General features: G+C 37.0%; 2 protein-coding genes across 2 annotated transcripts in view; one reads left to right on the top strand and one right to left on the bottom strand.

The window, feature by feature from the left end:
• GTF2H1 (general transcription factor IIH subunit 1) overlaps nucleotides 1–24,107 on the bottom strand; it is a 29,906-nt gene that overhangs the window by 2,847 nt on the left and 2,952 nt on the right. The window contains exons 2-14 of the mRNA XM_055416004.2: nucleotides 19,571–19,739; nucleotides 16,028–16,220; nucleotides 14,645–14,810; nucleotides 13,541–13,634; nucleotides 12,487–12,636; nucleotides 12,278–12,357; nucleotides 9,609–9,736; nucleotides 9,408–9,495; nucleotides 7,004–7,092; nucleotides 6,486–6,603; nucleotides 2,112–2,202; nucleotides 1,550–1,665; nucleotides 465–557 (exon numbers count right to left, since the gene is read on the bottom strand). Coding sequence (XP_055271979.1) covers nucleotides 465–557; nucleotides 1,550–1,665; nucleotides 2,112–2,202; nucleotides 6,486–6,603; nucleotides 7,004–7,092; nucleotides 9,408–9,495; nucleotides 9,609–9,736; nucleotides 12,278–12,357; nucleotides 12,487–12,636; nucleotides 13,541–13,634; nucleotides 14,645–14,810; nucleotides 16,028–16,220; nucleotides 19,571–19,724 — 1,560 coding nt within the window. The 5' untranslated portion in view covers nucleotides 19,725–19,739. The remainder of the gene's footprint in view (nucleotides 1–464; nucleotides 558–1,549; nucleotides 1,666–2,111; nucleotides 2,203–6,485; nucleotides 6,604–7,003; nucleotides 7,093–9,407; nucleotides 9,496–9,608; nucleotides 9,737–12,277; nucleotides 12,358–12,486; nucleotides 12,637–13,540; nucleotides 13,635–14,644; nucleotides 14,811–16,027; nucleotides 16,221–19,570; nucleotides 19,740–24,107) is intronic.
• The window catches only part of HPS5 (HPS5 biogenesis of lysosomal organelles complex 2 subunit 2), a 50,271-nt gene continuing 44,628 nt past the window's right edge, over nucleotides 18,465–24,107 (top strand). Inside the window, exon 1 of the mRNA XM_088832331.1 lies at nucleotides 18,465–18,569. The gene's annotated coding sequence lies outside the window, so the exon portion shown is untranslated. The remainder of the gene's footprint in view (nucleotides 18,570–24,107) is intronic.

Raw genomic sequence — 24,107 nt, 5'->3', positions numbered from 1 at the left:
AACTTTCCAGCTCACTTTCACAGAATGGCAATTCTGCCTTTCTTTGCATTACTAGAATGCAACTTGTTACTCAGGTTTTCAAAATAAACATTTTTAGGAACATATACATAGGTTGTAAATTATACTATAAAGAAAAGCATGAAGATGATTATTACAAATGCTGGGTTAGTCATGGCCTTGAGAGTGTGTGAAGGAGGTGTGGGCAACTGGACAGGGACACTCAAGGTACTTGTTCTATTTCTTACCATGCTTGGCGAGCACACAGACACTTGCTTTACTGCTTAAAAAAAGCAACTGTATTTTATGCACTTATGAATGTATGATACATTTTATAATTAAAAAACAGGATTCCCAGTGACATAAAAAACAACATATATACTCAATTATAGGAAAACAAAGTTAATTTCATCATTTTACTACAGAGGAAAAAAAAAAATCAGGCCAAAATTAGATTCTTGCCTTACATTTGTGCTTAAATACTGTCTCCGAATTTTTTCTTGGAATGGGCAAAGCTTTGTAACTTGGAATCGTTCCAAATTACTTTTCATTTTCACTACCTAAAAAAGATAAGAGAAATAATGAATTAGACTCTCAAGAACCTACAGAGATCAAGGGAAAAACACACACAAGGTTACTTACTTTCTTTAAGATTTACTGGCTCCACCAAGCAGAGAAGCAGTATCTAACATATTTAGATTTTCTTGGTTCATAATTCCTATCCTTCCTGATATTTTTTTTGTGCATGTGTATAAATGTGTATGTGGAAAACATACAGTATATACTGTTATAAGATTCCACTTGGTTTAATGTGAACATCTTTAAGCCATTAAATATTAGGTCATCATTTAAAATGGAGGCATCTTTAACCAATCCCCTTCTGATGGATATCAGACCATTTCTAACACAGACAGTGGTAATGAAACATCTCTATGCCTCAATATTTGCATATACTCATTCTTAATTATTATTTTCTTATATTTCTAAATGTTGAATTTCTGGGTCAAAGCATTTTTTAAAAGGTAGAAGAAAGGACTCTCAGCAAACTGGCCAATACCGATTATTATACATTTTTTATTCTTTTGCAAATTATAGATGAAAAATGCACCTTTTCTGTAGCTTTAAAGATAATCCAGGAAATGAACCCACACTCCTTGCATTGGAAGTGTGAACTCTTAACCACTGGACCACTAGGGAAGTCCCTAAAGATTGTCTGTAAGATGATTTATATAGTAAAGCTATTACTATTTTTTTAAAATTGAAATATAGTTGACTTAACAATGTTGTGTTAGTTTCTGATGTACAGCAAAATGATAGTTAAGTTTTAAGATATACAATTAATAGTTATGGATCTGGTCTGGATCTCAAGTTTCTTTACAAAATGGGTATCAATAGCTACTCCATGAGGATGATGTGAGGTTTAAATGAAACAATATAGGCAAACTAGCATCTGGCACATGGTAAACGTTCAATACGGTTTTACAACGTCAAGATAACACCTCACTAATTTACATCATCACAACAGCTGGCTGTGTTTGGGATCAGTTCTAACCTTTTCTTCTAGGAATGGCGTATTAACAGGAAAACAGGACCAGAAGTGCCGTAGAAGTTCCCCAACAGCCACGTATAGATGTTTCAATTCAGACTGAATATCATTTGGCACCATCTCTGCAAAAGAAAAAGAGGTTCACAGAATAAAAGCTATTTTCCCATGTGTGTGCAGTCTCTGAATGAGAATTTACACTCACAGTGTAAATGTAAATGTGCACTCTGCCAATGTTAAACCTGGATGAGCTATTCTAAGTTAGTGATTTTGTGGCTGACACTAAATTCCCTTGGGGTTTCAGAGGACTTTTTAGGTTTTGCTTTAAGAGGTAAGAGAGGGAAAAAACCTTTTAGTATGACATAGCAATGCGCCACTGTTTGTACTATTAAAACAGTACTGAGAAGTTAAGCTCTTTCCTAGGTATGCTTCAGGATCTAGATGCATAAAAACAAAACACAGATCCCAGAAATGTTCCAAAGGAAAACCAATACAACTTTAGCATGCTTCTCAAATTGCTCTTCAGAGCTGATCTCGGTAAAGGGATAGCAAAGGGAGGTCCAGCACGTACGGTTTATGGCTTGCTGTGTCCCTCCCTGCATCAGCGCTCCTCCAGGCGACAGGGCTGTGATGGTGCTACTGGCAGCACTGCTTGAGAGAACCTGGAAGGAAAGAAGAAAACATGTCAGTTTAACAGCGAATGTCCATAAATACACAACCGAGAGCCAGCAGAGCGAACTGCTTCCCATAAGGCTACTAGAACACCTACTAATCTTCCAGGAATACCAGGCAAACTCACAGGTACCTCAAAATACACACCCTTTGTCTAGTCAAGCTTCCCCACCTTTGAAAGAGTATAGGAGAAGGCAATGGCAAACCACTCCAGTACTACTGCCTAGAAAATCCCATGGATGGAGGAGCCTGGTAGGCTGCAGTCCGTGGGGTCGCTAAGGGTTGGACACGACTGAGCGACTTCACTTTTCACTTTCACACATTGGAGAAGGAAATGGCAACCCACTCCAGTGTTCTTGCCTGGAGAATCCCAGGGACGGGGGAGCCTGGTGGGCTTCCGTCTATGGGGTCACACAGAGTCGAACACGACTGAAGTGACTTAGCAGCAGCAGATTGATAATATTGTGCTAGTTCCAGGTATACAGCAAACTGATTCAGTTAAACATACATATGTATAGAACCACAATCTTTCTTCTTTTATAATTTATCCCAAGGTACTGGATACAGTTCCTTGTGCAGTAAATTCTTGTTTATTTTTCATGTGGTAGTGTGCATCGGTTGGTCCCGTACTCCCAGTTTATTCCTGCCTCCCCCACCCCTGCCTCCACTTTCCCCTTTGGTAACCAGAAGTTTGTTCTCTATGTCTGAGTCTGTTTTGTAAGTAAGTTCATTTGAACTCTTTTTTAGAGTCCACATATAAGTGATATAGCCAAGCTCTTTCTTAAGTACCAACTTCTTAGCACTGAAGGTAAAACTGAGTTTAAGGAAAGAAAAAATGTCAAAAAGAAAATGATAAACCCTGGTTGGCAGTTGACATAAGAAAATCCAGCAAAGTAGAAATATATCACTTGTCATTTTTCAAGGAAGTAGATACACATTGCCAAAAGGGTAAAAAAACCAACATTCCCCACTGTATCCACATGAACATTCAGGGACATAACTGATGTATCTCCTCAACGAATGCCTAACAAGTAGCAAGGACCAGCCATAGTGAAGAACAAATCATTTGCTGAACAGCTCAAGCACAGGGTTAGTGTATTTTACAAGTAGAAACCCAGATATGTATGGGCTGGATGAAAAAACAAAACACTTAACTTGGTGTAAAGAGCACATTACAGGTCAACTATGAGTCTAGGAGACATGAAAGTTCACTTGATTTCTATTTCCTTCTGTCAGAAAGTGTTATAATGCACTGTAAGTAGAAGTTTCAGTGATTGCTAAACTTGCTGACTAGTCACTGGCTACACTCAGGTATACACACCTGATGACAGATAATCTCTTCATGTGTCTCAGATAATCAAATCACTTTTCGGAGGGAAAAAGCTAAACTAACCACAGCTTAAAAAGGTTAGTGTTGACCTATATACAATAAAAAGAATTTGTACAAAATAAATGCTTTTTCAAACTTCAACTAACTAAATAAATAAATGTTAAAAAAAAAAGTTAGGTGGAACTACTTTGGCCCACGGGCAAATGATGGACAATTATAGTCTAGAAGGAAAGATGTAGTCAAACAATCCCATATTTGTTATGTGAGCATAAGTATGTACAACACATATTTCTTTGCTTTGTCCACTAACAGGACAAGGAGAGCAGTAGCAAATGACATCCCACCTAGTACTCATATCTTGGTTTCTAAACCTACTCAACACTTGCCAAGCAGGCAAAGAGTAAGATGAATTTGGAGTATCTATCTCATTGTGCCATAAACTAAAGAGGTGCTCAAAACTGTCAGAAGACAGTATCTGAAGATACTGTCAGAAAGATATAGGAGCAGTATGAAGGGCGTGGAAAAGGTCTAACTACAAAGGTGCAAGGGTACCTTTTCAGGAGTGACAAAACGTGCTTTTTATTTTCATTGTGTTGGTAATTACATGACTGTATACACAATGAATTCAAAAGAATATACTGAAAAGGTAAATTTTACTGTAAGGTATCTCAGTTAAAAAAAAAAAGGACAGCAACAATTTATAACCCACAGAATATAAGAATCCATGCTTATAAAGAAACGTAAATAAATATGAATGAGTCAGGGAGGTTCAGAAGGTCAACTGATGGGAGGATAGAATTAGAAAATCACCATTTAACCACCACTATGGTAATAACTGTTTTCAGCAAGAATCATCAAGAGATTCTAAAACATCAGTGGGTAAAAGTTTGAGGGGAAACAAGAGTTACACAGTATCTCCCCACAAGATACTTACTAATTATGAAGGGAAAAAGAGGTAAGTTTTCAGCAGAGAAGTCAGATAGACAGTGCCTTAACCAAGTGATCAAAGTTAACACTGCAAGGCTGGACAGACAAACATGTGATGCACAAAGGATGATGTATTACTGACACATCAACCTGGTGGAATTCTTGCAAAAAATGAAATCCAATCATGAGAAAACGCTAGAGACACTGAAGTTGAGGGCATTCTACAAAAAACTGACCTACTGTTCAAACATCAAGGGCATGAAAGATAAAGATTGAAAGACTACTCCACTGTAAAGGGAACTACAGAGACGGAGGAACCGAATGCAGTTCATGAACCTGATATGGATGCTAGACCAAAAAAAGTTTTTTTTTTTTTTTGCTACAGGGACATTAATGGTACAATTGGTGAAAATTTTCCAAGAATATAGGTTAGGGATGTCCCTGGTGGTCTAATGGCTAAGACTCCATGCTCTCAATACAGGGGGTCTGGGTGTGATCCCTGGTCAGGAACTCGATCCCATATGCCACAACTAAGATCCTGAGTGCCTCAACTAAGACCATGTGTGTTAGTTGCTCAGTCATGTCCGATTCTTGCGATTCCATGGACTGTAGCCTGCCAAGATCCTCTGTCCATGGAATTCTACTGGCAAGAATACTGGAGTGGGTTGTCGTTTCCTTCTCCAAAGTCCATGTACAGCCAAATAAAGAAAAAAAAATTTTTTTAAAAGAATACAGGTTAGATAATAAGACTTAAACGTTAACTTATTGTTTCTATAATGGTACTGTGTTATTTAGATGTAAAGGGATCTGGGGCTTCCTAGGTGGCGCTAGTGGTAAAGAACTCACCTGCCAATGTAGGAGACTAAGAACTAGGTTTCAATCCCTGGATCAGGAAGATATCCTGGAGGGCATGGCAAGCTACTCCAGTATTCTTGCCTGGAGAATCCCATGGACAGAGGACCCTACTGGGCTACAGTCCATAGGGTTGCAAAGAGTTGGAGATGACTGAAGCAACTTAGCATGCTCACAAACGGATCCACCTTCAAAATGGGTCAGAAAACTTTTCCAACTTTTTGTAAATCTAAGATTATTTCAAGGTTAAAAGTTAAAAAGTAAGTCCCCATATGTGATAAGCACTACAATTCAGGTTTCAATTCAGTGTCTGAGTATTTATGAAAACAGAGAAAAGGGAAAAAACAACTCATTACTGGGCATGCTGAGGACTGCTTTACAGAGGCAATGGAATTTGAACTATTTTGAATTATTGCTATTTGTTCCTTGACAAAGAAACAGGCAAAGGACACTCTTAAGAGAGAAAGCATGAGAAAAAGCACAGGAAGCACGTAGATGATACGATTAAAAACCTCTGGATAGTTTATAGTGTGTCAGGCTGGAGTACAGGACTCTTTAAGTTATGTGGGGAAGGAAATAGTGGAGATATGGCTGGAGTTGGGACTAGAGATGTGGGTTAGGGTCAGACTGTAGGGTTTGGTGAGTCAGACAAAGAACATCCAGACAATTACTATGAGAAGAAAGGGAGGTAGTAAGATTTTTAAGTTGCAGAGTGATGTGGTTGGAATCATGCTTTTATTAAAAGAACTTGCAGTGGCTGTGCTGAAAACCTGTCCCGTTTACCTAAGTCAACATGATGGAGTCAAGAGTTACTGAACTGACAGAACTGGCTGATCAACTTAAGTATGTCTAAGTGCAGGGAAAAACAAAGACTATCTACAGAATGATGTCCAGAAATTTTTTGGAAATCTGGGAGATTTTTCAAATAAAACTGTATATATGGAAGAAAAAAAAAAATCAGCAACCATAAAACTCATTACCTTATTTTCATTATCATCTGAACTTCAGGTATGCTAAATACTTCTCTTTACCTGACTTTTTCAATCTATTAAGCAGAAATATGTCTTTACCCCAAGTAAAGTATGAATTTTATAAATATGAATGTGCTCATAAACTGAGGAAGTAACTGGGAATTCTGTTTTTCAAACTGTACAAGTCACCTACCTGAGTTAATCTGGGTGTATAAGCTTCCATTTCTTGTCTAATACTTTGAAAAGAATTAATAATGTCCTGACTTGTTGCATACTGCAGCGACTGGATTGGAGTTGGACCATGATAATACCTGAAGATTAGCCAAGAAATTATTAATCACACAGAATAAAGATACTCAGTATTTGTCTTTCAAATATTTTAGCAGTCTCCATACAATATTCCCCCCAAGTAAAGAGTTAATCTCCATACAATATTCCCCCCAAGAGTTAAAGATATTTCAATTAAATAATTTAATTCCAATAAGGGTAATAGGAAGAGAACAGCACAGATAGCTAAAATTTATTTTCTTCGCTTCAATCATTTAGGATCCTTTCCTGAGATGTACAAAGTAACTTTTTAAGGAAATACAAAACTATATTTTATGGTAACAAACTGATAAAAACTTGAATACTACACCTGCAGAATAAATTCTGTACCAACTTGTGATATAAAACTATTTTGCTTCAAATTTTAATAGTCACTAAACTTACCTATCTGACTTCTTGAGGTTTAGTGCAATTGTTTTTATGGAATTATTTTTTCCCAAGTCTTCATATTCAATGGATTCTTGTAACTTCGCCTATAATTATAAACACAACAGTTTTTAATTTCTGCACTTCCTACATGAGTCCCCTCTACACATAGCTGAACCTATTTTTTCACTAACCACTTAACAGAGTAACTGTTTTCCTATACTCTGATCATACTATGCATCATTATATCTTTAATATTTGAAAATCTGATAAATTAATTTTATTACCTGTGTTGCATTTTTGCCCCCACTTTGGTGTTTCTCAGTTTTAATTATTCCCTTTATGCTTATTCTTCTGTGGATTTTTTTTTTTTTTGCTTAAACTTTGATCCAACAGAATTTATTGTAAAATAAGGAATAAGGTAGGGAATCAGTTTTTTCAGAAGTATTATTAATCAGTCCCCCAACACCATTTGTAGAATAACATCTTTCCCCACTGATTCATCATATATGTATTTAACCCCTCCATGTATTTGCATTTACGTCTGCATTCTTTATTTTGATTTTACTAATGTGCTTTCTCCTGGACTGTATAGGAACAAATCTGACCTTAGCATGCTATTCAGAGTAATGTTTCAATCAGTCCCACCTCACCTAGACTCAGCATGTTTTTACTTTCTCATCTCTATACCCTTGAGTCAACTTCAAGGCATACTGATGTCTTTCACTACTGTTTCCATATGTCAAGCTCATTTCTACCCCTGCTGCTGCCTGATTTAAGTCATGTCGGGACCCAACCTCTTATATAAATCCAAATCCTAAATCTTTGCCAAGGCCTGGTCATCCACCTAACTTTCACACTTAACTGAAAGCTCCGTGAATATGAGGACTCTGTCTATTATTATTCCAGGATCTCTTTCTATAAATCCCCTGTAGAACACATAGCAGACAACCACTGACATGAAAGAACATCTTGAGTCAGTTTATCATTGAATATTGTGAAAATTCACACAGTGATTTTTGACAATTTCATCACTATCAAGAATCAAGGGTACTCAGTGCAATACTGCAAAGCAAAAAATCACTTCCTAGATTTCTTTTTAGCATCTCTCAATGGCAACCCACTCCAGTGTTCTTGCCTGGAGAATCCCAGGGATGGGGGAGCCTGGTGGGCTTCCATCTATGGGGTCACACAGAGTCGGACACGACTGAAGTGACTTAGCAGCAGCAGCAGCAATTTATATTTTAGCTTCACTTTGCTTATTTCAGAAAAGAAATATCTTACTTTGTTAATTTTAAAGGTGTATATCCCTGTAGAAACATATTAGGTGACTGAAATACATAAAGGACCCATAATCTCTTAAAGTTCATAAAGTTCATAAACTTAATTGTGTATTAGTTTGTTCTGCAAACTTTATCTACTTACTCTCTGGTTCCTACTGTAAATAAACAATTACTATACTTTAAGTTCTATTTTACAATTATTCATTTTACCTATAGACACTAAATTCTTTCAGGACAAAAACCCAGTCTTACTCATTTTTTTTCCTGCCACCTAACATGGCACAGAAGGCAACTAAAAAATGGTTTCTTTAATTTTAATGAAGTGAACTATTGTCATGGTATATGTGAACTCACTTTAATTCAACATATCATTAATCCTTTAAAGTAGTCATTATTTGCTGCATGCATCAATCTCCACTGTAGGGATGTATCACGAGTATCATGATGTTTGCTATTTTCTCAGTTATACTGTCAGTGTATTGTATCTAAATCTTCGCACATATCGTAAAAAAAAAAAAAGTCCCAAGTGGGAATTGTCCAGAAGTGAAATTAAGGGTATAAACCTTTAAAAATTTAATACACTATACTGCCTGATCGCCCTCTAAGAAAGCCTTATCATAATTTTTATAACAAGGGAGAAACTTAAAGTTGAAGGATATACAAGCTTGGCAAAGTTGCAGAGAGAAGAAAAATACAAGTAGCTAACTGTTCATACTACTTCACAATCTATCTTCAGTATTTAATGAAAGACATTTCCAGTTCTAAAATGCTAGGTTTTACATTAAGGCCAAATCTTATCTTTTAAAATCAAATACACAAACCTTTAGTTTTTTCTTTCTGTCATATTGCCTTTGTTGGGTACTCTTTTCCAGAAAATAAAACTATGCATTAACATTTATGTGAGTTTACAGGTGAAGGAGAAAAATAAAACAATAAAAACAGTTAACAGACTTAAGGCCATGGAAAGTAGGCTGGCAAGAAAAACTGAGGAAGTATTCTTTAAGCCAAATACTTAACAGCTTGGTCAGAAGAACTAAAGCTATCTGAACTTATTAAGGGTCAACATAAGGTACTGGCAGTTACATAACATATATCTGGAGAAATCTGAGCCATAAGCATTCCAGACTTTTTACTCATACCCTTTTGATTGCTGGCTGAAGGCAATCTACATCTCCGGAATTTCCATCAATGCTGCTGGGCTCGCCATTTTGCTCCTTTTGTGCTTCTCTGAAAACAAAGGGAAAAAAATTAATGTTAAATACCACAGGAGGAACAACAACAAAACTCTACCTGGCTATCATGGAAAACCCTGTTAGAGCACCTTTGCATGTGTACTTAACTGTTTCCTGAGACCTGCTGCCAGGACCATGGCACTGTGATGGTTAAATCTCTTGATGATGGCAGCGTTGCTATTCTCTCTGATGGATTTAGAGTTAGAAGTAGATGGCACGGAGGAAATGCCATAGCCCTGCAAGGAACGATTTAGTAGAGATATGTTGAGTTGAAAAAATTTTCTGGATATAGGACTTAAAAAATATTTACAGGTAAAAATTTAAAAATAAGTAACATTATACACACACACAAAAATGAAAAAATGCTAACTGCTTTTAGTATCACAAAAATATCTTAACTGCTAAGTGCTGCATTTTTTTCCCTAAGGAGCAATTCTGGACTAGTTAGCAAAATATTAAAATACTGGTTAGTAGGATGCTGGGCGTAAGCAATTACACTTAAGTTAAAACTTACAGGTGCTATGAAAGAAGTGGCCAATCCCAATAGAGGTGGGGGGCGGGGAGGGTAGGTGCAAAAGAGCTTCGTGGAGCACAGTAAGAGGAACAGGCAGGTGCTTGCAAGGCAAACACTCAGACAACATTTCAGGAAGAGGAAACTGCTTAAACAAAAGGTATAGGAGTGACGTCAAACATACTGTGTCATGGGTTTGTATGCAGTTCAGTATACCTCGAATGAAGGGTGGGCCAGGAAACCGCCCCAAGTGAGTACGCAGAGGCCAAATGAAGAAGAGCCTGGTAGCAGCTCCGATTTTATTCTAAGTTCAATGAGAACCCCCTGAGAAAGTTTTTACGTAGGGGAACATTATGATCTGATTTATAACTCTTACTGCTAGGGAAGAATAGACTATAGGGAACAAAAAGAAACAAGATCAATTAGGAGGCTAATGTGTCTGTGCAGATAGTTTTGAGATGTAGAGCCACTGAGCAACTGAATGTTGGAGGTCAACAAAGGGGCGGGATCAAGGAGACTACCAGGTTTTGGCTTGAACAACCGAGCATGGTAATGTTGTGTTTTTTTTTTTTTTTTTAAAGTGACATAGGGAAGGGCCAGGAAGAAATAGATTTTTTGAGGATGGGAATCAAAGACTCCATTTTGGACATGTTATGCTGAGGGGTGTGTGGAAACAACCTAAATGAAGATACCAAGTAGGGAGGTGGACATATGATTTTGGACTTCTTGGGTTAGCCAGACCAGGACTAATTGGGAGTCATCATTACACAATTAGTATTGATATTTTTAGCAATGGAATGGAAAGAATGTAATTACAAGGAGCCTCAAGCCCATATCCTGGGACAGAATTACTAGAGGATGATAGGGAAAGAGGAGGGAAAAATTGAATCAACCAACACTTTTAAAAAAAGGCTTGGTTTTATAAATTTTTATACATCCATGCAAGGGACTACAACATGGATAGTTTTAAAAATGTAAATAATAAGAAAAGTAAATAACAAATCATTGTGTAAGTTTAAGGTTTACAATGTGTTGATTTCAGATTGCAAAATGATTACCAGTGTAGCTAATACCTCTATCATGTCACATAATTATCGTTTCTCTTGCTGAGAACTAAGATCTAGTTTCTGAGCAACCTGAGGTTTCTACTGTCAGCCATGCTGTGCATTAGGTCTACAAAAATGATCTACTAGCTGTAAGTCTGTATCCTTCAACAACACCTCTCCAAATTTCCTACCCCTCAAGGTCAGAACTATTAACCTCATTTTACAAGAAAACTGATATTAGAAACATTAAAAAAACTACAGTTTAAAACCAAGTAGTTTGGTTTTAAAGTCAATGTACTTAACAGCTATATAGTTTATTTAGCTTCATTTTCTCAGGGTGATTAAGGAGGTCACGTTTATAATGTGTTGAGATTCACCAAGGAAGTGACTGAGTGCTGAGAATTTTCAAGAAAACAACTGAATTTCATTAGGCAAACAACTCACTGGGGCACCAAGGATTATTTTCTGTTAATAATTTAGACTACAGATGAAATTTTAACATTGGTTTTCTCACCTGGAGCAAGCATACAATAAGAGAAAAAAGACAGGAGCACATGTCAATAGAAAAGGAGCCAAAGGAAAGCAAGAAAATTAACAATTAAATGAAAGGAAGGGCACTAAAAGGTAACAGTTAACTGAGGAAGGCAAGCTCTTTTCTAGACTAGAAGATAGAGGCAGGGACAGAATTAGCCTTGATCAGAATGGATCACCTATTTCTCTAGCATTGGATGAATTTCTAAGTCTGGAGTCATGATGTTGAGGCAGGTAGCTCATACTTGATGGTCCAGCTATTGAAACACAATGGGGCTAATGTGGAGTAAGGGTCTGACTGTGCTCAACATTTGGTAAATAGTGGGCAACCAACAATGTTGATCATCTTTTCCCTATCTACTAATATTTTTTCACACTTACTTAATGTTAGATACAGCATAAAACATATGTTAAACCTTTATTAATACCTAGACAACTGTTGACAAAGGAGTTAAAAAATTTTTGTAAAAAATGTTCTACCAACTCACAGAGGAATTTCAGCTCTCCCATGCAATCTTAATAGTGAACAGTGCTATTGAAAAGCACTTTTGATAAACCACTCCAAATAACATTATCCTGTTTTACCTTCTCACAAGTAGAACATCTATACTTCAGGCAATTTTAAAATACAAATGTTGAAGACTAGGAAAAGACTGTTTTCTCTTGTAAATCCTTTTACTACTACTTACCTCATCTAATGGTTTATCTTCCAAAGCTGTTAAGTCAAGTAGAGGGTTTTTCACTCCTAATGAAACCATTGTTTTTAACCCTAGAGAGTCAATGAAACAAAAAGTTGATTAAGGTTTGCCTTTCCCAGAAAGCAAACACATCACTGACGGCACTGATGACCAGAGAGAAGCAGATGAAATGCTAGACTGTGTCACGGATAAGCAATTACCTTTCTCATCTATTTTGGCACATTCTGCAAAGAGGTCCTTCGACCCTGTATTCAGCCGGTCCCTGTGAAAATAATGGGACTGAAAGAAACGTGTCCAGAATTCCTTTTCTGTCATGTTGTGGGGAACGTTTTCTGCATATTTCATTTTTACTGTGAATAAAAACCACAATAGTTACATACTGAATTTCCAATTCTTAAAACCTCTCAAATTAGTTTAAAAATAGTCCAAGAGCAAAACCAAATTATAAAAGTATTCAACTTTACAAACAATATATAATAACTGTAAGTATCACTTGAGAGATAATGTTAGACATTACCTTTACGAATCTTAAATTACAAACAAAGCTTTATTTTGCACCAAGAAAATTAATAAGCTTCAAGTTTCAAAGTTTTATTGGGAACATCAAGATTAAACTGATAACCTAATTCATAGGTACTATTTGTGACAATTAAATGTTGACACACATAAAGGCCTCAGAATGGTGTCCGACAAAGAGTAAACACTACATATTATCAGAAAGATAGAAAATAATTACATTATAATGTGGTAAGACACACAGCCCTGTAGATGGAATGGGGAGGGGGATTACATCTGCCTAAGGAAGTCAGGTTTTACAGAAGTGGCAATGAAGTGATGCTTGAGGTGAATCCTGCAGGAGACTGTCTCCTAAGGAGTAAAGGTGATTTCTCCAAGGGAAATGATTTGTGGGTTAGAAAAGTCATTCTGCAGGCAGCATGAAGGATGATCTGAGTTAGTGCTGTAGACACTCATTTACTGATGCCTCTGGAGTATGTCATTCTACTCAGGGTACGTTAAAGCGTAAATAAAGTTTAAGAACCACCAGTGGAAAGAATGAGAAGGTCATCATACCCATGGATTGATGTCAGTATATTACACGCTAAGCTCTTAATATCTACCACATCAGGCACTGGATAAAGTACATATTTTATTGCACTTCATCAGGAATAAAGGTAAGCTTTTTGTTTTCCAGATATCTCACTGTATTCATTCAAACAAATATTTTCACTATCTGAAAGAACTGATTATTCTTACCTGCTGGATAGGTCCTAAAAATGGACTCAATGATATCAGATGTTAAATTGTATCTCAAACCATTACATCCATCTGTCTGGGGTCGGACATCAGCCTAAAATAAAGACATTTGTTAAGAGTACTGGGCCAAGATGTCTAAGAACCCAATGGACACTGGAGAAAGGAGGAAAAACAGATTCTCTGAATGAAATACAGTCTACGGCCATACCACCCTGAACATGCCCGATCTTGTCTGAATGAAATACAGAGACAAATCCTTTGCCTTTAGTTTTGGCACAGAGACGGGTCTAATAAATCTGACCTGCTTCACATAACTTTAGTGACCAGTAAAATCTATGTTTCTGAAAACACAACATGGTCAAACAGACTCATTTAAATGTGGCCAAAGGCAGATACCTAGTGGAAATTTAACATAAAGCTTACAGTTACCAAATATTTAACTATTTGGTTACAATGTATTATCTGATTGTTTTAAGAAAGGCCTTATTAATTCAATTCACTGCTAAGTACTCAGAAAGATGCCAAACATGTAACTGGTACTGAAATTTTTGGTAAGTGTATGAATACTGCTTTGGTTCCACCAGAGTATAGACTGAAACTCATTTTCTAATTCTATACATATGGTAGTCTCAACTTTCCTTTCAAGATACATTTTACAAATCTTTCATTTTTTTTTTTTACTTTTCGATCATGTGACATGGCATGTGAGGTCTTACCTCCCTGACCAGGAACTGAACAAGCGCCCCCTGCATTGTAAGTGCAAAGTCTTAACCACTGGGGTGCCAGAGAAGTTCCCAAATTTTACTAATTTATAATATGATGGTCATTTTACATTTAAACTTGCATTATAGGTAAAATATTTAAATCATTAAAAAAAGGAAAAAAAGATATCTGAAAGCCCTTACTTTAAAAGTATTGCAGGAAATAAGCATTAGTCCAATTGCTAGAAGATTCATTTTCAAAAGTCCATTTTGGGAGAGTATCATGGCTACTGAAGTATCTGTTAATTTACTTCAAGGAAATACTAAATTTTACAGAAAAATGGCATCATTAGCACATATACCAGGGTTTTTTCTTCTTTAGAAATCTAGAAGGGTCACATACCAGAAATGCTGCAGAAATGCCAACATCCTGCTTATGATTAGATGTGGAAGAACTCTCTGCTGTGTTCACATTTAAACGATTGGCCCAGAATTCCTCAGCACTGATGACTTGACTCACAACAAGGTCTTTATAAAGCTGAAACAAAACAGGATCTTCTTGCAGCATTCTGGTGATAGAATATATCAACATATTGAACTTTTAGAATAAAACACCATTTAGGCAGCATTCTAAAAAGATCTTAGCTACACAAAACACACAATTTTCATTTTGTGATGATTGAGCGGCAGAGGTCATTTACTTCATTTGTTAGTAATTAAAAGCAAAAAAACATTTTTGGAGGAAGAAATCCAGTGCAGATAAATGGAAGGCAGTTGAAGAAGCAAAGGCTAAAGTCTTTGAGGGCTTGGATTTGGTCCTATTCATCCCTATATTCCAGTGACACAAAGGCTGTATTTGTACTGTACTGTGGTTTCTTTCACGAAAAGCTGAACGGGGAAGAGGGATTTTCTATCAACTAAGTTTTTCATGGTGATAAACACTCGGAGCTATAAGTACAGAAAGATAATTCATCTTGTCAGAAATTCTCATTATTTTAAATTTATTTATTTATTTGACCATGCCACGCTGCATGCAGGATCTTAGTTCCTGAGCAGGTATTACATCTATGTCCCAGCAATGGAAGCGTAGATTCTTAACCACTAGACTGCCAGGAAGGCCCAGAAATTCTTGTTATTTTAGATGTTTTCTAAACTGTTATACAGTATGACTTTTTTTAGGTTTCTCATTCACAAACACACTTCTTAGTATCTTCTCTGTGACAGAGAATTAAGGGACCTTGGCAGCTCTGAATTACAGTTTTGTTCCTAATCTGATATTAGGCTTGAGGCAGTTAGTTTAACTTCTAATTCATGGCATTTGCTGAATGCCAAAGTTAGTTAAGATGCTGAAGTTATGAACCAAACAAACAGAGCACCAAATTGAGCTCCCTATGTTATACAGCTGCTTCCCACTAGCTGTTTTACACAAGATGCTGTATATATGTTGACGCTACTTTCTCCACTCTCCTACTCTCTCCTTCCCCCACTGTGTCCACAAGTTCATTCTCTACATCTGCGTCTCTATTCCTTCCCTGTAGATGGGTTCAAGAGGGGATACATGTATAATTATGGCTGATTTGCATTGCTGTACAGCAAAAAGCAACACAACATTGTAAAGCAATTTTCCTCCAATTAAATAAAAAAAAACAAACACAGAGGTAAAGAGAACAAAGCCTGTATTTTCCTAGACTACACTATCAAAGCACGAAGGGTGAGAAATAACAAACTATTACTTGACGGGTAAGAACCTAGTGTCTTTAAAAAGGCTGTTCTTTTCCTCCTTCACCTGTTTTTCTCTTCCAGTTCTTTATTTGCTTTCCTCTTGAATTTGGGAAGCAGTTGCTGAAGAAGGTCTTTCACTGCATCTCGCTCTTTCACTGCTGTGCTTTCATTGGAAAAATGGAAGTTAGTTGTGTCCCCTGCATGCAGGACCAGTTGAAGCTGAATTTTTGCTTTTCCTTCTGGACTGATTTTCTGGCCTAAAAAGAAGCATGAGGCTAGTTAGATGAGTATACTCCCACTGTCCAAACAGTCATACAATAAGTTATCTCTTGTTCCAAGAAGACTCAGGCTTTCTTTGGGCTTTAGTTGCCCTATTCCAATCTTGATGCTTGAGAAGAAATCCACTCTTTTCAAATAATTGCATATTACCAGAGCATGGCTCAACAAATTCACTGGTAACACTCAGGTTCCTTCTATAGTATTCTTTTTGTGTGGCATGTCTCACCCACTATTCCACCTCTGGACGTTAAAGGGCTTTTGTTTCCACTCAACTGAGCAGATTTCTTTAAAGCTTTCTGAACAGCCAACTCAGGAGCGCTGAATCCACTAACAGCTGCTTCCACCTGACATTATCATTAATAAAAATGATTTGTCACAATTCAAAAAACTACAAAACACAGCTCATGGCTTATTTACTAACTGCAAAGGGAAATATGTAATTTTACATTTGGAGATCAGGTGTCAACACTTTAACCAAGTGATCAAACTTAGTGACATTAAAAATGAACCACCTGACACTATGGGCTTTCTGAGGTGACAGAACAGGAAGCCAGCCTCACCACTGGGTGCTCTTCTTGCTGAAAATGTTTTAACTTCAGTATAATCAAGACTGTAGACTTGACTTTTAGTTTATAAGAAATACAGGAAATAATTAAATAAAACCTTGATCTGACATAATCAGAATGTATGATATTCTACAAATCCACACTCCTAAAGAAGAGACTACAGAGACTACAACTACATACATGAACCCAGACCAGATACTGATTTAAAAAAAAAAACAAAAAACCCCACAGCTATAAAAAACAATGTTTGGACAACTGGGGGAAAAAAAAATCCAACAGTGGTATGGATATTTATTAAAATTTTCTTGGTGTCATGTTATGAAGAGTCAAAGTGTAAGCACATAAAATAAAACAAATACGGCAAAATAATAACACTTAGATGGGATATAATTACAAGTATGCACTGCACCATTCTTTAAACTTTTCTGTAACTTTGAAGATTTTCCAAATAAGCTGGGGCTGGAAATGTCAAAATATACCTCCGTAATAGAAATCCCGTATTCTTAAAAAGTGGGCCTCATAGCTTGTCTTCTTCATGAGCGAAACAGATGAAGGGGTTTTGTCTCACTAAATGCGTGACTCATGGTACTGTGAACACATAACTGAGAGCTCCTTGTAAAGCAGTCTACTAACACTTAAATAATGGAGAAGGCAATGGCAAGCCACTCCAGTACTCTTGCCTAGAAAATCCCATGTATGGGGGAGCCTGGTGGGTTGCAGTCCATGGGGTCGCTATGAGTCTGACGTGGCTGAGCGACTTCACTTTCACTTCTCACTTTCACACATTGGAGAAGGAAATGGTAACCCACTCCAGTGTTCTTGCCTGGAGAATCCCAGGGACGGGGAGCCTGGTGGGCTTCCGTCTATGGGGTCACGCAGAGTTGGACACGACTGAAGTGACTTAGCAACACTTAAATAAAGAGAATATTTTCAATGAAGATGCTGCTTCCAAACCAACAGTTTAGATAAAATACCCTACTGCTAAAAGTAGCAATATGAAATCATTTATACTGTCAGCCAGGCTCTTCCACTATTCTAATCCCCCTTAACAAACTATCCCTTCTTTCTAGGAATCTCTTCTTAGTCATTGCTTAATTCTTGCTCTAGCTTAGCTTGTGCCTCTGAGAGGCCTACTTCTGAAGTTTTTAAACTAACATAATTGCTGATTTTTACCTTAGTAATGTTATTACTGAAAACTTCCAATGGCTTCTTTCAGAAACAAGCATTCAAATATTCAACTTAAAATGAAAACTGATTTCGTGCACATCTAGATTTGGGTATGTGCTCTCTTCCCAACATAGGGGATAGGCATGTTCTCTACTGCATGCTGTGAGGATCACAGGAAGTCTGTGTTTTGCAAAGATATAGAGCAGGCTTCCTGTTTAACAGAAGAGCTAATACAGGCAGTTCCTATTTCGTGAGGCTACTGAAGAACCAATGCTAGTTTGCAAGATGATTATTAGAGACGTGGTGAGGCATTTCTCCACAGAAACAAAAGTTTTAAAAGGAAGTAGTGTTGGGGGAGCCTGGTGGGCTTCCGTCTATGGGGTCACACAGAGTCGGACACGACTGGAGTGACTTAGCAGCAGCAGCAGCAGCAGCAGTGTTGGCAGGAGAGTGGACAAAGACCAGACAGCTCAGGCAGCACTGAATTATTAATATAATGAATTTTAAACAGTATTTCCCTTTGGAAATTAGGATACTAAGTTATTTCAGGGGAGAAAGATGAAGATCTTGGTCACTTCCAGCAGCAAATTAGAGGTAAGCCCTTTGGGGAACTGTTCACATACAAAGTACCTTTGTATACTGACCTCTGTCAAGCTGAGGACTATATTTCTTGAAATCTGCAAAGGATTTTATCTAGGAGAAGAATCTCATATCCAGGAAGATAAATGAATTCATATTAACGGTCACAATTAAGATACCACAATTTGTCAAGGGCTTTGTTGCTCAGACTCCCCTGGGGTCCCTCTTATTCAAGATCTTTTAGTTAGGTGAACTGCAGAAATCCCTTTCAGAAGAGTAAAGGTTCTAAATCTCAGGATTCACTTGGTGCCTTTAAAATTAATTATTGAGCCACAAAGTGTCATACCCTCTGGGTAATAAATTCAAAGTTAATTGGAAAAGAGAAGGGGTTTTGATGTTAGTTTTCATACCTGAAAATCATAAAAAGGATATAAATATATTATGCTCTGTATTTCTCCCATCTATATTTTATATAAAACTGAGCTTATTTTCTCAACAGATGATGGCCACATTACCAAAGATTAGACAACTTCACTTAAATGCTACAATTTTATTAAGGGCAATCTGGCATCATCTATCAAAAATTTAAATGCATGAACCATTTGAACCAGTAAGTCCACTGAAGAGGTGTATTCCATACATATGACCTACTCAAAAAGATATTAGTGCATAGGTCAATACTACAACACTGCTTTCAATACAAAATTCTGGAAACTTCCTAAACGTCCTTCAATAGGTTAAGTAAACGACTAAGTCCATTCAGTGGACTGTTAGGCAACTCTTAAAAAGAAAGTATGTGTGGAGATCTTTACATGAGATAGATTATACACACGTGAAGTTGTACAGACTAATTACTGTAGAAAAGCAGGTGATAGAATAATATACAGTGACCCCACTTTGTAATTATGTCAATACAACTGATTTTTTGACATTAAAATAGAAAATCCACAAAGATTGTATAAGCTGTCTCCTTTTAAAATTACTAACAAAAACAACATATATCATAGCTGACTTACATTTGATATCTGCATACATATGGCTGATGGTAAATCTATCTTTGCCTTCAGGTGCCCAAGCAATTCTTTCTGCCATGAGGTACAGAGCTCCATCCTGCTTCTTTTGTCGCACCTTCTTTACAATCAACAAAACTTCTTCAGATGAAGTTGCCATGACGGCTAGAAGGTGCTAAAAAACAGATTTCACATCTCAATTAGGGTTGGATTTGTTGATTTTGAGTCCCTTCTAAATCTAAAATGAGTAATAAGGAAAGGGAAAAAAAAGTTGTTTCCCTCGTTCAATGTTGAAACATTACACTATTCCTTAAAATTAAATTTCATTTTGCTCATACCACAGGTGTGAATTTATACAGCAATTAAAACTGACACACCTGCCAGTTTTCAAACTGTTTCTACATATGCTAATCAAAGTATTTTTGATTTATTTTTATTTTTCTCAGTTATATTCTTAAATCTTAAATATATGATTCGACTACAAATATGTGGTCTATAACCTATTCCTGGAACTGTAGAACTTTAGAATTATACTGCTGGATAATTCAGTTCAAATTGTTTCAGCTGAAAAAACCAAGAGCCACAGGGTTTGTGCAGCCTTCCTAAAACCACTCCTAGATCTAAAAACTTGGTCTAAGTTTCCTTCTGTGTGCTTAAAAATTTTAAACTGAAATAATTTAACACAACACTTCAGATGCTATTTCCCACATCTTTTAACAATCAAATGTCTTCAACTGCTAGTTTCATTTGTATATGGCTAATCTGTTACCTAGGAAACGTTTGCCTGGAGATTTCCCCAAATTTTCCCCAGTTCTGGAATTCTGAACCACCCAAACCAAATCCTAGTGCCCTGAGTGTGGCTATCTAGAATGAGTCTGGGTTCAGCAGGAAAGATGCCACAGCTGATGAAGTCGGCCACAGGCTGGAACGGGGAAACTGGTAGCACAAAGGGCATATATATGCCATTTCTGGTGAAGTTATGCCTTTAGTTTTCATTCTCAAAGGAATGACAAAATATAGCTTAAAAAGATTTACTTGTTCAGGTATAAGTTATAATTTCAGAGAAGTTAACATACACAGGTGTCATAAGAATTAAATCTGAGCAAACAAGTGAAGCTTTATTGTAATATTTCTTACTCACGGAGGCAGTGATTTAAATATCAAAAACAAAAGTTCAAAAAAGACTGAAATTTTAACTTCTCTGAAGTTGACTACCTGAATTTTGATTAGCCAGATCTTCCCTTTCATAAGTTTCCTTACAGGTTACTCCACCACCAAGTGGAAAAGAGTCAATGTGAACACATTTATTCAATAGTTCTGTACTGAGCCAAGGAGTCTAGGGATTATGACCAATGTCTGGCGGTGGCAATTTCTGCTTTCAGAAAGCTTCCAGTCTAGCAAGCAAGATAGGCGTGTGAGTGTATACAAATTAGAATGTGTAAAGTTCAGGGAGATTAAAAAGACATTCTGATTTAGGACTCAGGCACTTCTTCACACAAGAGGCTTTGTCACAGATACCTTAGGGCAACTAAGAAACATTGACGCATTTTGACAACTGTTTATGCCCATGTACCATTACCCAAAACTAAAGCGAGAACATCTCAATCACCCTGCTAAGTTTTCTCACATCCCTTTCTAGTCTATTCTCTTCCTCCCACCCTCCAGCAACTGTTCTGATTCCTATCACCACAGGTTAGTTTTTGTTTGTTCCAGGATTTCACTGGAAATGGAATCATGCAGCACGTATGCGTTCATTTTTGGCTTTTTGAAATTCACCATATTATTACATGAATCAATAGTTTTGTTAATATATACGTTATTCATGAACTGGGTCTTAAATGAGGGTTTTGACAGAGAAAAGAAAATAAGCATTGTAATCAAAGGGAATGGATTGGGGCAAAAGTTTGGAACTCGAGGACTGGGGCTAGGGATGGTTACTAGTTTGCTCTGGATGTAGCACAAAATTCATAATGGGATCAGTGGGACATGAAATTGAACAGTTAAGATGGAGGCAGACAGTGGAAAATACCCCACTGTGTGGCTGATAAAAGAAAACTTCAAAAAGATTAAAATGGGGGGCCAATTTGTATTTTAGGAAATTAATCTAAGACAATATGAAAGAGACTGCAGAGAGGGACCAGAAGGCTCTGAAGCAGGCCGGGGCAGTAAGAACGGAGAGAAGAGACAAGGAGGAGTACTGAGGAAGCAGAGTTAATAGACGTTGTGCTGAAGATGTCAGAGCTGCTTACTCACACCCCACTTCTAAGTGATACTGACAGGAGTATAGCAATGCCATTTACTGAAACAGAAGAAAAAACAAGTTTGTAAGTGAAGACAAGCAATTCAGCTCTGAAAATGAGTCTGAGGTGCCACTAACTCATGCAGATAGTCTGTATTATGCAGGCATTTATAAATGCTGGGAATGAGCTTCATTAAGTCCAGTAACAAAAAAGGATTTTAAAAAATGCTTCAAGTTAATCATCTTGTTTACTTGTGATTGAAAGCATTTTCCCATGTTACTTTACAACTTCCAGCTTTAATATACCTCAGATATGATAAAGGATCAAAATTCTTAACGCCATCTTTTAAATGATTTACTTATTTGATGTCCTCCTGACATTTTGATTACTGTTGCTTAAAAAGTCTGAAAAACCATTTAAAGACGTGTTTTTTTGTTTTCCCCCTTTTTGGTTGTGCTGTGGCTTGTGGGATTTAAGTTCCCTGACCAGGGATCGAACCTTGGCCATTGGCAGTGAAAGCACTCTGTCCTAACCACTGGACTACCAGGGAAGTCCCTAAAGGACTATTTAATGACATTAAAAAAATTCCGTTAGGTGCTCAAAACAAGCAAAAAAACCTAGTTTGATTATATATTCTTAAATTAAAAAAAAATCAATCTAAAATTTATTGAATGCTTGTAATACATGCCAGCAAATGGGCTAAGTTCTTTATTATTCATTGAGTCCCCAGTTAACGATCCTGAGGTAGGTAGGTTCTATTATTAGTTCCATTCTGCAGATAAAGGAAACTGGGTCTAAGAAATACAGAAGCTTTCCCAAAGCATCAAGAAGTAGAACTGGGTTTGAATCTGGGTCAGTCTGACCTTGGAGTTCCATTATGCTACTCTGCAAATATATATGACAGGAGAGACATATACCCAATTTAATAGTGGTTACCCATGGTGACAGGACTACAGATGATTTGAATGCTCTTTTTGTTTTCTTGACTATCTACAATAAACACTGTATTTTGTAATGAGAAAAAGTTATTAAAAATGTCTTTCCAGGGACTTCCCTGGTGGTCCAGTGGTTAAGACTCTGGGTTCCCAATGCAAGTGGCCTGGATTTGATCCCTGGTCAGGGAACTAGATCCCACACGCCACAATTAAGAACCAGTGCAGTTTAATAACTAAATACCTTAAAAAAAGTCTTTCCAAGAGTTTATGATCTATCAAACTATATCCATAAGGTAACATTGGAAAATGTTACAAGTGGTTAGTATGAGTAAGAATTAAAATAACTGTTATTTTCAAGTTTTTTAATATGCATATAATTTTTATTTAGTATTAAAACTTTAACTTATGGTAATTTTTGTAACATCTACAGGACCATTAAATATTTTAACATTAATAACATTAATTATTACAAAATTTTAAAAAACTTATCTATACTTTGTAAAATTAAACTGCATACCACAGGAACCATCTTTTAGGAAGCATGAATTAAAATCTGAGAGACAGGTGGGGAGGGTGTGTGGAGGGGGATAAGCAAATAATGAGAGGATAGTTTTAAGTATGTCCATGTATGGAGGAAAAGAAAGGACAGCTAATAGAGAAAGCCCCCAATTAATTGGGCTTACAGGCACAAGTAAAAGTGTTAGCTTTGGAAAAGAACAGAAAAACTTTTCTGAGATGGGACGGTAAGGAAAAAAGATGAATGAAGACAGAGAACTGTAAAGTGGAGGATAAATTAGATTAATAGAAATATTAGTTGGCTACTTTAAATCAATTTGGAAAAACAAAAGGTAAAACCATTCATATTAAAATCCATTTAGAGGGAGCTTCGGAGAAGGCAATGGCAACCCACTTTAGTACTCTCGCCTGGAAAATTCCACGGACGGAGGAGCCTGGTAGGCTGCAGTCCGTGGGGTCGCTGAGTCAGACACGACTGAGCGTGTGTCTGACTTTCACTTTTCCTTTCATGCATTGGAGAAGGAAATGGCAACCCACTCCAGTGTTCTTGCCTGGAGAATTCCAGGGACAGGGGAGCCTGGTGGGCTGCCGTCTATGGGGTTGCACAGAGTTGAACACGACTGAAGCGATTTAGCAGCAGCAGCAGCAGAGGGAACTTTAAAAATGCATCAGAGACGAGTTATTGAACACTGGGAATAACTAGTTGATTGTCTTACAGGTAACTTGCTTGGCAAATTTCCCTGCTCATCTGCAGCACCTCTGTTAACTATAGAAGGACCAGTTTTAGGAAGTTTAACAGAACCAGTGGTACCATCCTGCAATGGCGTCTAAGATTTCTAGACTTTTCTTGAA

The sequence above is a fragment of the Moschus berezovskii genome, chromosome 25 (assembly GCF_049115385.1).
Source record: "Moschus berezovskii isolate FMDL1 chromosome 25, NW_MosBer_1.0, whole genome shotgun sequence".
NCBI lineage: Eukaryota > Metazoa > Chordata > Mammalia > Artiodactyla > Moschidae > Moschus > Moschus berezovskii.
The sequence above is the reverse complement of the archived record's forward strand: the minus strand, read 5'-3'. Positions and strand labels throughout refer to the sequence as shown.